The sequence below is a fragment of the Pavona decussata genome, unplaced genomic scaffold (assembly GCF_977016875.1).
Source record: "Pavona decussata unplaced genomic scaffold, jaPavDecu1.1 SCAFFOLD_182, whole genome shotgun sequence".
Taxonomy (NCBI): domain Eukaryota; kingdom Metazoa; phylum Cnidaria; class Anthozoa; order Scleractinia; family Agariciidae; genus Pavona; species Pavona decussata.
In genome coordinates, this window is record NW_028145592.1 from 134,641 (window position 1) to 151,034 (window position 16,394).

At 39.1% G+C, this 16,394-nt stretch overlaps 1 protein-coding gene across 1 annotated transcript; it reads left to right on the forward strand.

Moving 5' to 3' along the window:
* The first annotated feature begins 53 nt into the window (after positions 1-53).
* Positions 54-16,179, forward strand: LOC146462974 (endoplasmic reticulum aminopeptidase 1-like). Its single transcript, XM_085084946.1, has 19 exons — positions 54-209; positions 426-1,173; positions 2,304-2,577; positions 3,296-3,416; positions 4,066-4,334; positions 4,604-4,738; positions 5,109-5,174; positions 5,251-5,316; positions 6,501-6,688; positions 7,399-7,481; positions 8,266-8,396; positions 9,354-9,409; positions 10,012-10,159; positions 10,797-10,870; positions 12,010-12,111; positions 12,630-12,803; positions 13,745-13,885; positions 14,510-14,591; positions 15,326-16,179. Exons 2-19 carry the CDS (start codon positions 521-523, stop codon positions 15,497-15,499), a joined length of 2,937 nt encoding a protein of 978 aa, XP_084941072.1. The 5' UTR covers positions 54-209; positions 426-520; the 3' UTR covers positions 15,500-16,179.
* Positions 16,180-16,394: the final 215 nt, after the last annotated feature.

Sequence of the window (16,394 nt, forward strand, 5' to 3'; positions counted from 1 at the left end):
CATGGGCGCCCGTTCAGCGGTATTTTAACCGTATCCAGCTATTTAGGTGAAGTGAAACCAGAAAGTCAACTTGCCACCTGCGGGTAACCTGTCCATTATACTGTAACGTAACCTAAGCAAATTAAAACTGTTATCCTAAACAAGCGCGAAAAGACGAGAAACCAGTTCAAATAGATTTTGATTCTCTCTGGTAATTCTAGCGGCCAAAGGTAAGGCAACTATTTCCTTGTCAAAATTTGCGCTGATTTGCAATGTCTTGGCGAGTATCTGATGTTCTTATTTGGAGTCAAGTTTCTGGCGTCACAAAAGACGTTTGAGAACCATTGTAAATATTTTAAATCTACTTTAAAATAACTGTATGATCTTATTATCATAAAAAAAACAATTTAAAATAATTTCATTCTCTCCTTTTGTTTGCAATAAAGGATTGGACAGTTTTGCGTAAAACTGGTGAGACGAAATCGTCCAAGGCAGATAAAACTGACGATCACAGATTGATCTAAGATTAAACCGAACCACAATGCGCGATCGCGGCTACAGGGTGGCTCCGGTCGAAGATGACAGCGAGCGTACATCCTCTCACTCGAGATCTCGAGTTAGCTATCAAGGTAACAGACTTTGTAGTGGAAAACTGTGCGCCATATTTTTAACCTTATCCATCGCTTTTGGAGCTATAGTCCTTTTTGTTTTCTCTGCGTTCTTTCACGCGTCTGACAGCGAGATTGAGTTCTACCGTCGCGCGATGAACTATTTCACTGGAGATCGCCGCTCGGAGACTAGCAACGAAGAGAATTTCCCCCACAAAGAAATTCTTCTTCCTAAGGATATCAAACCGGAGAGGTATCAAGTTTACCTTCATCCAAATTTAACGTCCTTCGATTTTCACGGAGGAGTTAAAATTGACATAGTTTGTGACAAGCCGACACGGAACATTCTTCTTCATGTTAAGAAGTTGAACATCACAAGTTATGGAGTGCAGGATTCGAGCGGTAATCATCTTCCTGTGCTGCGAGTTGCGGAGAGCAAGAAGCTTGAGCAGTACTTAGTCGAAATGAAGGAAGAACTGAAGAGAGGAGAAAGATACACCGTGAAGTTTGATTTTAATGGTCACCTGTCCAATACAATGGCGGGTTTTTACAAAAGTTCGTACAAGACCAAGAGCGGAAAAATGAAGTAAGTCACACTCTTTCTGTTACGATTGCTTCTATTATTATATTTTTTAAAATTAAAAGTGTCTAGTCGAAAAAAAAATTGTACGGAAAAGAAAATACAACAATTAGTATAGACAAACGAAATGAGCTGCTCAATAACTTATATTTCAATGGTCAGTACTTAAGATTCTGGGTGGCTTTCATTCACAAGCTCAAAGATTAGAGCTGTATTGTAGGCAATATTAACCGCATGCACTCCAGTCGAGTCTGTGGTGAAAAGTTAAGCTTTCTTTTCTTGTTGAGGTTTTCGTCCACAGGCTGAAAAGGTAAAACTACAATTTGTAGCGCAATAAACTGAGCATACAAAAGCAACTGAATCGGCACAATTTAAGGTCGAAGCACATCTAACAGACCAAAGAAAATGACCCTTGTACCTCGTACAATTTCCATAAAAAAATGTTTGGAATTTCACGTGAGCAATACCGTTTGTCATGATAACTTGCGATTTTCTCCATTTTGGTTTTGCATGGAAAAATAGGACAGTTGTAGTTTCAGAATGTCACGACCATGCAGGAAAAAAACAAACAAACAGATAACTGAGGGTTTGGTTTCTAAAGAAACTGTGGTGCTGCGTCGGTGGGGGAGTGGAAACGAATGTTTTGTTTCATCAACAGAGTTGATAAGTGATGGTGGCCAAATTACCGTACCAACTCTGTTGATAAAACCAAGCATTCGTAAGCAAACAAGCAAACAATCAAAAGCAAAGGCATTTTCTCGGAAGACTACAAGCTACTGTATGTAGATCGTTCAGTGAAAAAATTTATCCTAATCGCTGGCTTTGGGAATCTCATCTCAGTAGCATCCCACGGAAATGATATTCTTCATGCACGGCGGGGTCAATTAAATAAAACTTTTGCCTTTGAGCGTAGTTTACAAGCTGGTTCGTTAGTTTTACACGCGCTCAACGAAAACTTGAAAAACAAGTTCAAAAATCCTTGTGAAGGACTTCAAACAAACATGGTTTATTGAACTCGTTTTCTGCATTCTGAGCGTGTAATGACAAGGACCCAGATTTAGTAAACGCTCTCTTTAAGAAATTGGCCCGTGGTAACAGCTTCAGAAACGCACTTGTGTAATTTCTCTTCTTACCAGGCACATGGCAACAACGCAGTTCGAAGCCACAGACGCCAGAGCTGCTTTCCCCTGTTTTGACGAGCCTGAGTTCAAATCTCAGTTTATAGTGACTTTGGTGCATCAGAAGGACTACAAGGCCCTCTCCAACATGCCTGTTGCTAAGGTCGTATCACGGGACGATGGCTTTATGGAGAGCCACTTTAAAGAAACTGTGAAGATGAGTACATACCTTTTGGCTTTCATTGTGTGCGATTTCGCCTACAAGGAGTCTCATACGAAAAGAGGAAACAGGGTATGTATGGATGATGGTCTACTCAAGAGGAAACAGGGCTATGAAACAGTGTACCTATCTCCTAGATGGTTCTTACATACGGTGTTGTTTTATAAAGTAGTGAAGAGTGTCTAAAACCAAACGAGTTGAGTCATTTTTATAAGTTTCAACTAACGACAAAGGACTGTGTCATGAAACTTACTTATTTTAGTGCAACTGAAACTGCATTACCTTACATGGCGTGAGAGTCGTTCAGAAGAAACGTGAATTATTACATTGCACTAGTCAGGGGCGGGGAAGAAGACTCATCAAATTCTCGTTTCAGGATCATCCTGCAAAACTTGACGTCACATCTAGTCAAATTGGCACCCAGCAGTAGTATACAAAAAAATAAAACGGAAACTGCGAACGAAGAAATTTCTCTTGTAATGCATGATATTAATATGTTTATTTCGTTTAGTTCCTTGCTTAATTCTTACTTCTTATGAAAAAGGCTGGTTTTCCTCCCAAGGATGTTTAACCCCACGGCTGAGGTAAAATACGCGGATGGAATCCAAAGTCTGTGAGAATGATATCATGAACTTGAGACATCTTTCACAGAAAAAAGCCGGTTAAGAAAAGAAGACGTATTCACCCACCCTCTTGCTTAGGGTCATCACCCCGTTTTAATAATTGAGCAGATAGCCCATTAGAAGCCTAAGCGAGTGCTTTCATTATGTGCTATCTCGTTTTCTTCCAGATTCGTGTGTGGTCGAGAAAAGACGCTATCGACAGCACAGATCTTGCCCTGAGCGTGGCAGAAAATGTTCTTAATTATTATGAAAAATTCTTCAATATTCCATACCCACTGCCCAAGATAGGTGAGTTGTGTTTCGATTCTTTTTAATCGCCTAACGAGTGACCACTCCTTGCATTATTGACGTAAAAAAGGTTTTAGTAACATATCAATGAAATTGTTAGTATAGCTTTTTGCTCTTCTAAAACTAGATATTTTAGTTAATTCCTGAATAGGACCTGTACCTTTCCACATAGACCTTGAACCAGGCCGCTTACAGGCAGAGAGAGATACGAGATTCCGGTGGGAATCAAACGAGTTCGACGGAAATACTCAATGTGGAACCATGCAACAGATACTAGAGAAATCGTTATGATGAATTTCAGTTATTGCAGTGCTTTTAATTTACTACGAAGTCACCAGCACGCAACGCAAATTAACATACTTAAAACATATTTTTATGCTCCTGCTCGAAGGCATTACGCATAAACAATACGCTAGTTTACCAGAACCAAAAAAAAGTTCTCATAAATTCACAAACCAGTCAGACTGAAGTCGATATTTAATCAGTCTTAATGGTCTGAGCTGCGAAATTTGGAGTGCTCAGGGAACCAGTCAAAATTCTCCTTTATCTATTGATTTGGACAAGTTTTTACTTTTAGCTCAAAATCCCCCTTTTATCTTAGACAAGTTTTAGCCGAGGCATATGACAAGTATATTTGTATTGTCAATAGATTTGGTCGCCGTGCCTGATTTTGCTTCGGGTGCCATGGAAAACTGGGGAATACTGACCTTTAGGGAGACCTACTTGCTGAGTGACCCGGCCTCTTCTAGTGCCGCTGACAAGCAAGATGTAGCTATCGTCGTCTCTCACGAGCTCGCGCATCAATGGTTTGGAAACCTGGTGACGATGAAGTGGTGGAATGACTTGTGGCTTAATGAAGGCTTTGCTAACTATGTGGAATATATCGGCACTGATCATTTCCGAAAAGACTGGAAAGTGGTACGTATGTTGGCTTGAAATCAGGTGACCAAAGTAAGCACATTTGAAGTTTTCGTCCTTTCTGTAGGCAAAAAAGATCTTATGTTCTTACCTGGCATAATTTTGCCCACAGGGCCGACGCTGCTTATGTTTAATTCATGCATTTAAAACACTTATTAAAATAACACAGGAACAACACGGAGCAGCACTGTGACATTCACTGTGCCTAAGAAGCGCCTTTTCGTGTTCAACGCAAACATGAAATTTATTCTTGCTTTGTAACATTGCAGCTGGAACAATTCGTGGCTCATACATTGCAGACAGCTTTGTCTTCTGACAGCATGGAAAACACTCATCCAATATCTGTACCAGTCCATAACCCTTCCCAGATCACAGAGATTTTCGACAGCATCTCCTACGATAAGGTAAGCTCATTAGGAGAATGTAAGGCAAGAAAAAGTCAAATTCAGTCCACAGGTTAAACGTAACCCTCTTCGTGACTATAGGTAGATCCCGGCTTGTTCTCTACTCCAGGGTTCTCTATCATCTGATCATTGTAGCAGATTTCCCTAATTCTACAGCAGCTTCCAGTAATTCATAGGGTGGATAACAACTCCAACGCTTCTGCCACCCTGAGTGTATCCACACTGAGTCAATACTGCACGCCAGGCCGTTTACCATTGGTTAAGTGAACACTTTCCGCGTGCGTTACTTAAACTTCCACAGCCTTTTCGAGTCCGACACGTAGATTTTGAAGCCCATTTTTTTTATCACTTTTCTTCTTTTTTCCTATAGGGTTCTTCGGTAATCCGTATGCTTCGAAGCTTCATCGGAGATAAAAAGTTCCAGAAAGGACTAGAGGTATAATGTTTGTTAGCTCTTTAGCTACTGATAAAAAATCTCAGTTCTTATGTCATGCTACTTTTGCCATTTCTAGCTTTATTTGAATAGTCACAAATATGGAAATGCGGAGGCTGACGACTTGTGGAAGGCCTTGAGCCATGTAAGTTAACTCTAGCTTCAACTCTTTTTTATGTTTTCTTGCCATTTCACCTTCTTTTTATTTGCTTCGTTTGTAAATTTGTTTTTCATAAATCTGTATTATAAAGTATGGAAAAATAAATAAAATGCAGCGTTTGAATTATTTTTTTGGTCAATGAGCTGTAGTTAGAATCTCATTTCTAGCACTCAATCTAGTTTAGTGCTTGTCTCGCTAAAAGCGATCCTGTCAGGTTGGAAATGGAAAATGAAAGTGGTTCATTCACGTGCTGTGAAAGGACAATACCAAAGTCATACAAGTACACTTGTTTTAATTCTTATTTAAAAAGTATGTCCATCACAGTAAAAAACTAAATCTGAGAGATGATTCCTTCATAGCGACCGACTTTCGGACCCGATTTTCAAGCATTTTTCGGGCTGACGAAATTTGGAAGGCAAAGACGATTTCCTTGACCATAGTTAGCAGAGTATAGTTACAATGGCACATAATTAATCGTACACTGTGACGCTACACGCCTCATTATAGATACTGTCATGGCGAAACGTGTAAACTTAAGTCCTTTTCCAGACCAATTTGTTCAGTTAGCAGATTAAATGAGACAATCGCAGTAACACTGCAAATCGTCCTTGAAGTTTGGTAACCAAACTAAATTTACGCCCCCTTCCTAAAAATGGTTTATAATCAAACTTCCCTTTTTGAGCATTTTTTCTCAAAAAAAACTTAAACATTGCAATAGGTTTTTGGATCTCATGTATGCTCCAGGAGGTTTTTTTCCTGTGTTAATAAAGTCAAACCATCGGGCATTTAGCGAGACAGACCCTTAAATTATTTGGGACTTTCCTGCATGTAACAGGTATACCTGTGTCGATTAAACAGTAGTTGTTTGAAAAATTTAGAATGATATGATGAAACTTTTTTAGTCAACATTAAAATTGAAATACGTGAATCTAATCAACCACAAAATAATCCAATGACACAACGAACTAAATTCGACGAAAATATGTGAGCAGTCTCAGAAGAGGAAATACGTGAATTACCAGAGAAAACTTGTTAGTGGTAGGACTAAGTGCGGAAAACGTACGTAAGCCAACTTATTGGTTTTGGATTTACTTTGATTGGAAGACGCTTTTTTGCACCACTGGCTTTAATGTACGTAGGCTAACTGGTATTGTTTTCTCCTTACCCAGGTATGCAAAGATCTGGATGTAAAAGCCATCATGGATACTTGGATAAAACAGAAAGGATACCCGGTTGTTTACATCGATGATAGCAACGTAGAGCGCAGGGACGGCACAAAGAAATTGATGGCCAGTCAAAAACGATTCTTGAGAGACATTAAGCAAGGAACGCAAAAATATAGTGACGAGACCAAGGGGTAGGGACCAAACTTTTAAGGCGGCGGTATTACACTTTACAAAGCTTTATGGGTGACACAAAACAAGTTCTTTAATTTTAAACTCACATTTCGCCATTAATTTTGCGCCACACGACCCCCGAGCTATGTCGAATTGTAATATAGATTCTACTTTATTGTGGTATTAGGTGACTAGCTGGGGTCGTCGTATTTGCAGATTTGGATTCCAGCCTTCAAAAGAGGAAGAATTCCGTTTCGCACTGACTTATTTCCATTTCGTTTCCGGCCATTCACTGAAATCTGCGCAGTTAAGCGAATCCTGTCTCAATTTAGATTTTCGAGGTAAACCACCCACCCCCCGTATTGATCTGTTATAATACTTTAACCTTATGTTATCATATGCCCCATTCACACCAATGATTAAACACGTTTAAAAGCTGTTTGGTTAAACACAGCTTAAAAATGTTTCCTTCATAATTTAAGCTGCTTTCGGATTTTTGTCGACTATAGATTTAGCTCAAATGAAAGCGTAATTTAAAGTTTATTTACTGAAATCCTATGTCAAAGCCAATGGTTCAGCTTTATGTTACCAATTTTCGTTTTGTTAAATCTGGTTTAATTAAGCATGTTTTGTTGGTGTGAATGGGGCTTTAGATAACCTGATCACGTATCTATGATGTCATATGATTATTTACACATTTCTTGTTTCCCTTATTTCAATTTCAACACAGTTATAGCTGGCATGTACCGCTGACATATGTGACGTCACACAGTCCTCACAAGGCGCATACAGTATGGATGAAAAATACGCATGGTGAGACGCACCTCATTTGCTTTCTATACAACGAGAGCTTTTGGTGGGATAGGGCGTTGCTTGGCAACAGGAAAAAATGTTTACGAATCGGAGGAAAAGAACAGCTGCCTCCAATGTCAAGATTAAGTTTTCCTATTTCGAATTTCCTTGGTTACACTGGCGCAAGTCTTGCTTCTCACTCGAAATACCACAAGGAAAGAATTAACGTAACGTGCACGTGATATGTATCCTAACAACACAAGGGGAAGCACCCTTATATGACCTGTCTAGGAGAAGAAAATGATATATCAAAGTCAACAACTTAAATGTGTCACTAAACGTGTAGCTTTTGCTCCAGTTTGGTTTTAAATTGGGAATATATTTTTAAAATCTCTATATGGCTGTAATACGATTTTTGTTGCGTACACGGAAGGGGAAGTGCCTTACTTGTAGTGTTTACACGAGCGGGCTGGTTGTAGGGTCTAGGCCCTAGGAAAACGAAGGGAAAGCCATATTTTTGAGGCGACAAGTGTCGAATTCAAACCAGACTAGATTTTTTGACGACTGATGGTTAGTTCACACGTTGGGGGACTTAATCTTTCCTTGGGTCTGCAGACCTTTCAGGTGTTATGTGTCAATTGTCCCAAAAAGGGAAAAAGGTTTCAGTAATTAAGCCGGAAACAGGGTATGATAAATCACCGTATATTGGTCGCCAACGAGATCAAGGTTTCGACTCTGAGTCGCGTATCAATCTGGTATTAATGACTTTTAATTAATCTTATTTAACTTTATTTCATTTCAACAGTTCAGATACCAATTGGTAAAACTAAGTACAGCTGGATCAAGGCAAACATTGGCCAAACAGGATTTTATCGAGTAAACTATGACAAAAAGAACTGGAACAGATTGATGAGGCAGCTCAGTACCAACCATAAGGCAAGCAATAATATTATCTCTTCTACTTTGTCTTTATTTACTGCAAATATTCACATCACAGATGCAATATATCATACATGAGACAGTGTTTCGTCCGATTTTAAAACACCGAGAAGCCGGGTTGAAAAAGGAGGAGCAGCCGAGTTTGTTTTAATGTAACCAACTTCGAGGTGTTTGGAAATCGAATGAAACATTATTTCGAATGTTTGATATAGTTTCTTAAACCATTGAAATTCTTGGAGAAATTCAATTCCAAAGCTCATCAAGTTTTATGATAATTAATATAACACTTTCAAACCTTCTATACGGTCGTGATTCCCTCTAAAGAGGCATTAATGAGTTTGAGAAAATAATTTTCAGTTAACACTCAGGCCATTTTCATGATGGTGTTATTTGACTGCAGCTACTAGAATTCAATTCGTTTTCCTTTCAAATTTCAATATTGGAATTTGTAATCCATGTGGGGAGGAAACAATAATGATACGTCAACAACACAGCCCCCCCCCCCCCCCCTCCCCCTCATCAATGTTGTTCTGCCGCTGAAAAAAAGGCTGGGTCATCTTCCGGCCTTAAAAGCAACATTGAGTTAGGGGGAGGGGGGAAGTGAAGGTTTGTTACTTTCCAGGCGGTGTAGTTAGAATATATGCGCAAAATTCGCACTTTTCTTAAGGAGATTTGTCCACGATTGTAGGAGTATTTAGTTTATAATGTGTTTTGTTTCTTATCAGTACTTACGTTTTGTCGCCAGGCATGTTGGTGTCCTAAAGGAGGACACCAACGTGGCGGACGCATTCTTAGTCTTGCAGTAAAATCAGAAATCGTTCTACTTGTACCTTTTTTCCTATCGTTTAACTCAGTCTCTGTTTCTGAATCTTGTACATGTCAAAATTAGTCATTTTATCATACTGATGAGAACCAAGAGGCAATCGGCTTATTGTTATGTATACCGCTTCTTAGGTTTTTGCCGCTGTAGATAGAAGCGGATTAATTGATGATGCGTTCAACTTGGCAAGGTAAGTCCAGTTATATGTAATCCGGCTAAGACTTGGAGATGGACATTTCTCCAGCAAACACTCTTTTGGTAGTTCTTTTTAAACTGGCGTATAGCTTATTAACTGCAAAATGTTAACAGCACATAAAAGTTCGAAGACTGAACGTACACGCTGAAAAACCTTGACAATAAACATTTCGAGACAAAGATGACATTTATTGTCTACTAGATTGTATAATTATTATAAGCATTAGTGTTATTAGTATATAGTATTTATAATGGTATTACTTTAGTATTAGAATAGTTTATTTTTTAAGTTGCAGTACAGTCTCACTTGTTATGGTATGGTACTTAGTATCGAAACAACTTTAAACTTGAGAATGATGTATTAATCAGTGAATGACACAAGCATGAGACAATTACTGATCCTGCATGCTGCTAGGATTGGGATGTCAATTTGTGGCAAATGCGCAATGGAAATAATGTGATGGAATATGTTAAGACTGGTGAATAAATGAGAATGATGCATTAATTAGTGAATAACACAGGCATATTTTAAAATTCTATCAGCAAAGTAACCCCAAAATATAATTAGATTCCTGAACTGTTTGTGTCTTTGCATAGAGCTGGTCAATTGGAAATGTCTACTGCACTGGGTTTAACCGGCTACTTGGACAAGGAGAGAGAATATGTCCCATGGTCCTCTGCGCTCAGTCATTTAGGATTCATTGGCTCCATGTTGAGCATGCGCCCTTCATACGGGAACTACCGCGTAAGTCATGACGGCTCCGGCTCTTAAATCAAGTAATGTTGCAGAGAAACGTAAAACGATAGAATGCAATTGCAAGAAGACACCACCTCAGATCATTGCCTTGTAACTGAACTTCTACGATACGCGCACACACTTGGCACACATATAGAGTTGGTAATAAACAATTGAAAGGAATGCAATAAAAAACTAAAGATCTAAGCAAAAAACCTAAGTTTAATATCAAGTACATTTTTAAGTGACTTCGAAATTAAGGAAGCTTAAGTTATCAGCTTATCGCGGTATAATGCTACGCAGTGTTTCGTTCAACTGGTTTCGCAACGGCTAAGAAATGGTACCTTACGGCGTTGCGAGACAAGTTGCTTAAGCAACTTGTATTTGTAACGTCGAAACGCACTATTGCTGGCCGTTGTGAGTTAGACAATTTGCAAAAATGATTTCCTGGTGTAACATTACTCTTACACTTGTTATTTGTTAGTAAGAAAGGTGCGGAAAGTAAATTGATGGGAACTGGGCATGTGCATTACATTTTACCGTGCTGTTATTGACAGAGAAGATTTTAGTACATGATGTCTGATTTAAGCATGCTAGTGCTATATAATCAAAGCAAGTCTCGATATTTACTTTTTTCTGTGAACAGAATTACATTGTGAAGAAAGTGAAGCCACTCGAGAAGTACGTGGGATGGGACAGTGAAGGAGATATCTTGAAAATGTAAGACATTTACATGTTAACAGTTCTTAATTTACTCTTCACGATAAACATGAAGACTCAAAAGCAAGCCAAAATTAAATTAAGTACACAAAAGATGTACCAAGAGAAGGTATAGGTATAGGTGAGTCCAGCCCTCAACTACGCCCTATTCCGCCTTGAATTATTTCAGTATAGTTCGTCATCGTTGAGCTGAAAATGCTCAGCGTTGGTAATTCGTCAAAATAGAATTTATCACTCAGTGATGGAGGAGAAATAAGGAAGTCAGAAATTTAACACAAGGATCTAAATCCACTGGAGATAGATCGCTTTCAGCTATATTGGGATTCCTGAATTATAATTCTAAAACTGAAATAAATTCACAGCAGTCATTATGGACTGTCTCACCTTTTCTGACTCTCTAGTCCTGTTGCCTAAAGTCATCTTGCCTCATGCACCCTTCAAAGAAGGGATAATGATCAGACTAACGTAACTACGACGGCAACACTAAAGAAAACGCCACTCAATTAGAAATACATATTACCTACCTTATCTGAATTTTTGCAATTATTTCAACCCATTCGATTTGTACAATTTGGTAGAATTATTTGGGAGCATAATTAGTAGCAACGGCATTAAAGTTCAGAAAGAGACACAAAACTTCTGCCACCGTCGTGTTCCAATGTTTTCCTTACAACTTTGAATTTTGGCCATTTTAATACGGTGTTTCAAGAGAATTTTATTATTTAGCGAAATACTTCAGCCATTTTCTTTAAGGCCTCACCTAACAAATACTGAAGGGAACTAACTGTAAAAGCGCATGTTCGGTTTGGCCACTAGACAAATTGAATAGTACTTCATTCTCATTTTATTGTTTTCTTCTGTGTAATTAATTTGAAAAAAAAATAAAGGCGACTATCAATTAATGTTTGTTTCATGGCCCATGAATATACGAAAAATCACATAACCCGCTGAAATAAATTTTAGTTGATGCAAAGGGCCGTGAAAGGGGCCATTGGGTCAGTTATAGAAATTGGACGACTAGCCCTCTTGACTTTACCAATGCAACCGGAGGTACATGCTCTATGGCCTTATCGAATCGAAAGGTAAAATTGCGCTTTTCAATGAAGCCTTGAATCACTTATTTTCTTAATTTATTTCAGGTACCTTCGAAACAACGTGCTGTCAACTCTGGCCAGCCATGGAGATCCACACGCAGTTAATTACAGCTTGACAGGGTTCAGAGTTTGGATGAACAATCAGAGGTTATTTTTCTTTTATTTTTTTTTTATTTTCCTGTTTATATTATGAGTGCTTTCACTCAGAAAAAGAACAAAAAACAACAAAATATTAAATGAAAAGTTATTTTATCACCCAACCTAGCTTAGGGACGACGTTGAAGGCCGTAAGGGAGTTAAGGTTTAAGGGTGCATGGGTAAAGTGTTGTTATTTGCCAGCGATGCATGTAGCTGCTGTGAGGGTGAAGGTAGGAGAATGTAATGTCGTTTTATAAAGACATCAACACCGCCGCTTTCAATTATGAGTGGCTCATTTGACATGATAAACCACTATTTGTGATGGCTACAATGGCATGATTGTATCAACATAAATAACATTACACCTTTGACAGAATGGTTTGAACCTTTCTGTTTTAGACTATTCCTTACATCTAAACACCCTCAACAAGAAAGACAATGGAAATAATCCTTCCCTTATGTTTAGAGAAATTCACTTAGGGACTCGACCTTGAATAAATCATAACTATTTTCCATTGCGATTCCAGCCTTTCTATCTCTCCCCATATCCGGGGTATTGTGTACCACACTGCTATTAAGTATGGCGGACTGGAGGAATGGGAATTCTTGTGGAATAAATACCAGAACACCATTGACCCTACTGAAAAGTCCCGGATGCTGTATGCCCTCTCAGGAACCAAGGAACCTTGGCTGTTAAACAGGTGATCCTTCTATATTAATTGTATCTCTTCTATTTGAAAAAAAAAAAAAAAATGCTTAACTGGTTAGCTTTTGCCAAAAGATCCCGGAAGCTCTTTGGCTAGATTTAAGAAAACAAAATGACCGATGATGAATTTTAATTTTAAGGACGGCCCTACTAATAAAGAAGTATTTTTGGTGGTTTATGACTATGCGTGGAGAGCAGATCTTAGCAAGAGCTATTGAAATCCAAAAAGAAAATTGGGGGTAACACACAATTATTCTAACAAACAGTAAAAGCAATATATTATGTATTTTTCGATATTGAAGCTTTGTTATCTCTGAAAATACATGGTCACCCCCAAATTTTCTCTTTGGATACCAAGAGCACTTCCTAAGTTCTGATTTCTCCGCACAATTTCAAACCGCGCGAAAATATCTCTGTATTAGTAGACACCACCCATAGGAAATTAAACCCGAGTATCGGCTCAAGATGGAAAGAACGTATATGCAGTAAGAAAAGTAGGCACTGTCATTTAGCCCGGTAATATAATGAGAAAGATTTAATATTTATCTTATTACGAGCATCAGAATTTTTTTAGTTATTTGAGGTGTTCTGAAAAAAAGTTCTTATTCCATTTAAAGGAGCCCTTACTTTCACACAAGAGAGGCCTGCTTTCACACCAATTCCAGGCGCCTTGAGGCAGTACCATGCGCCTCAACTAGCATAAATGTTTCGCTAAATTAGAGTCAACAAGAATCGTCTAATTCCTAGAAGGCAGGTGGCTGGCAATGATCCTGGAAAGAAAGTCGTAGGAATTTGACATGGGCCTCCTTTAAATACCTTTCCTCCTTTTGCAGAGAAACTGCGATTGTGCTTGAACAAGATCAGGAGCAAAAGGAGTTTAAAAATTGGATAAAAAGTATCTAAATAGCTACCTTTGTCATTTGTTGATATTTTCAGGTTGTTGGGTTATTCACTGGATGAGTCAAAGATAAGAACACAAGATATGCTGCACGCCATCTCAGGAGTGGGATCCCATATATACGGCCGGCTACTCACCTGGGATTTCATCAGAAAAAACTTTGACAAGATTGTTAAAAAGTAAATACTTTGTTATGAAATGATTTCAAAATAATGAATCTCCTGTATGATGGTGATGATGATGATGATGATAATGGTGGTGGTGGTGGTAATGATGAAGAAGCATATTTCACGTTAGTGCTGGTAGTACCGGCAATTATAATGAGTATCGTCAGGTGGCATGAAACAACCCCAGGCCCAGAGTGGAAGGAGTCTTATCATCATCATCATCATCATCATCATCATCATCATCATCATCATTATCACAATTACCAATATCGTTATCGTTACATCGTTACCATCATCATCATCATCATCATCATTATCATCACCATCTGAGTACAGTATCTGTGTGGGTGAGTGGCCACCTTGCTAAAGAGGTCTTGAAATAGTGCATTTTCTTCTCCCCTTTAACATGACAACTATGTCTGAAGGTTTCTGCAATGGGGTTGGGTATCACTTCGAGCTGTCGTTTTGAAAATGTTGTCGTGCGCTGTAAGTAAGAATAATAATTTATTGTGCACTGCAGTCATGATTGGTGTTGTCGACAAAGTTATTTGACGATGTTTTTTCTACATTGTGAATAGAACTCTGCCCCACACGGTTCCGAATGTTTTAGTTTCAGCAAATAATGTTTTTGTTTAGGGTCGGAAGAGACGCCATGGAAATCAGTTACTTGGTGGGCATCGCCACGCGAGGATTCAACACCGAGTTCCATCTTAAAGAGGTAAGTTGGCTCAAAACATTCGCAAGAGCGAACGATTATATCTCAGCAAAATAAAGGTGATGACAGCTGTTCCAAAAAAGTAAACTGTGACTTCACCTTAGTTAACTAACGTGACGAGAACCCCTTGTCTTGGGTGAGTAGGCCTTGCCCAGAACTCTCGCTCCTTCCCGTTGTTTACCAGCAGATATGGAGACCCTAGAAACAAGATTGGTGTCACAAGTGATTACCTAAACCACGCGAACTAGATTTGAAAAGTCATACTCGTACTCACGGTCGTACTTGTAGTCAAATGAGAAGTTCCCTATTATGAACAAACGGAGAAGGTGGGGGATTCTGGGTTAGGTATATAATAGAAGACGAATAGTGTAATATGAACTCTGAGCGGCAGCTGGATCCCAGCCAAACTTTCAAGGGACACCTAATTGGTTGGCTGTATTTAAAACCCTGCCAAAAATTTGTGAACTAATTATCGTATTTTTCTCGATTAACCGTCCTGGGCTCTTATTTATCCAATTTTGGAACACAACTGCCGCTCCTCTTTCTTCGCGCTGAGCTAGTACATCAATGTTTTTGGGAGAGGGTAGGGTGAGCGCTTATAAACTTTTGGGCGCTCAGGGTGAGCGCTTGCGCTTATAAACTTTTTGGGCGCTCAGGGTGGGCGCTTATTCGAAGGTGGGCGGTTATCGAATAGATACGGTACATTGTTTAACTGTAATTCCTTTCTTACGTTCTAGGTTAAAGAATTTGTCGCTCAGCATAAAGACGTTCTAGGCCCTTTAAGAGCCACCAAGAAAGCCTTGGAGTACATCCAGGGTTGTATTAGCTGGATGGCGGACCACAGCAAGGAGGTGGAAGACTGGCTCCAAATACAAGTGGACTCACTCAGCAGCAGGCTGGAGGACCTCTAAAATGGAGCCCTCGGACTTATGAACCTTTGGGTCCAGAACTAAATAACTGGCCCTTATAGCTTTCACGCACAAGAATGGCAAGCTAATTATTGACATTTTGCAAAGAATAACAACTGCTAATGAAAAACGAGTGGCTTGAAGTAACTTCTCAAAAACTTACTTTTGAATCGAAACACGTGAACCGTAATGTAAGCCGCCATATTTAATAATAATTCCACGAGCGTGCGTTGGATATGAGATGATAGCTATAATGATCTCACATCCAATAGGCGCGAGTGGAATAATTGCTTTATTAAAAACAACCAAGATTAGGAAGATCTTGTTGATTTCATGTTTCAAGAGAAACAAGAAGACGATTTAATGGGCGCTATTTGTCGGGCATGGTATAAAGGCTGATATCCCACGGGCGCTAAGCTAATCAAAACTCTGGAATTGCCAATGATCCAGGTTTAATAATTGAATTTATACCACTGGCACACAACTATGGGTACCAGTTCCAAGTTATAGCAAGGTCTTCAAATTGTTCCGTAGTACGGAAATCAGTTAACCTAGAATGTCTAAATCGAAGATTTTCCTCAAGCGAGCAGTATCGATGTTATTTTTATTTCGTATTTAAAAGCTGTAGCTGAATTTAAAATTTGTTATTTTCTTATGGTCAAATTAAACTTAGGGTTTAATTATTTGTTTTCATGCTTCTGGTTGTCTATAGACTATTTGCAGTCTCTCGCTTTTCTTATGGATAACGACGTGATTACGCGCGAAAATTGCCTCCTGCGCGGAAACGCGACACACGGAGGAAAGCGTCTCCTCGCGAGGGACAATTTTCCCGCGCGTTCGGGTGGTTCACTCGCGCCCTACTGTTCATACAAGAGAGGATCAAGGGGTACCCCTTGAT

What these genes read in the sequence shown, in the direction of transcription:
- LOC146462974 (XM_085084946.1), top strand. Translation starts at nt 521, where the DNA reads ATGCGCGATCGCGGCTACAGGGTGGCTCCGGTCGAAGATGACAGCGAG. An exon ending in GATGCGTTCAACTTGGCAAG is followed by an intron (nt 9,410 to 10,011) that starts GTAAGTCCAGTT and finishes GTCTTTGCATAG; the next exon opens with AGCTGGTCAATTGGAAATGT. An exon ending in GTTTGGATGAACAATCAGAG is followed by an intron (nt 12,112 to 12,629) that starts GTTATTTTTCTT and finishes TTGCGATTCCAG; the next exon opens with CCTTTCTATCTCTCCCCATA.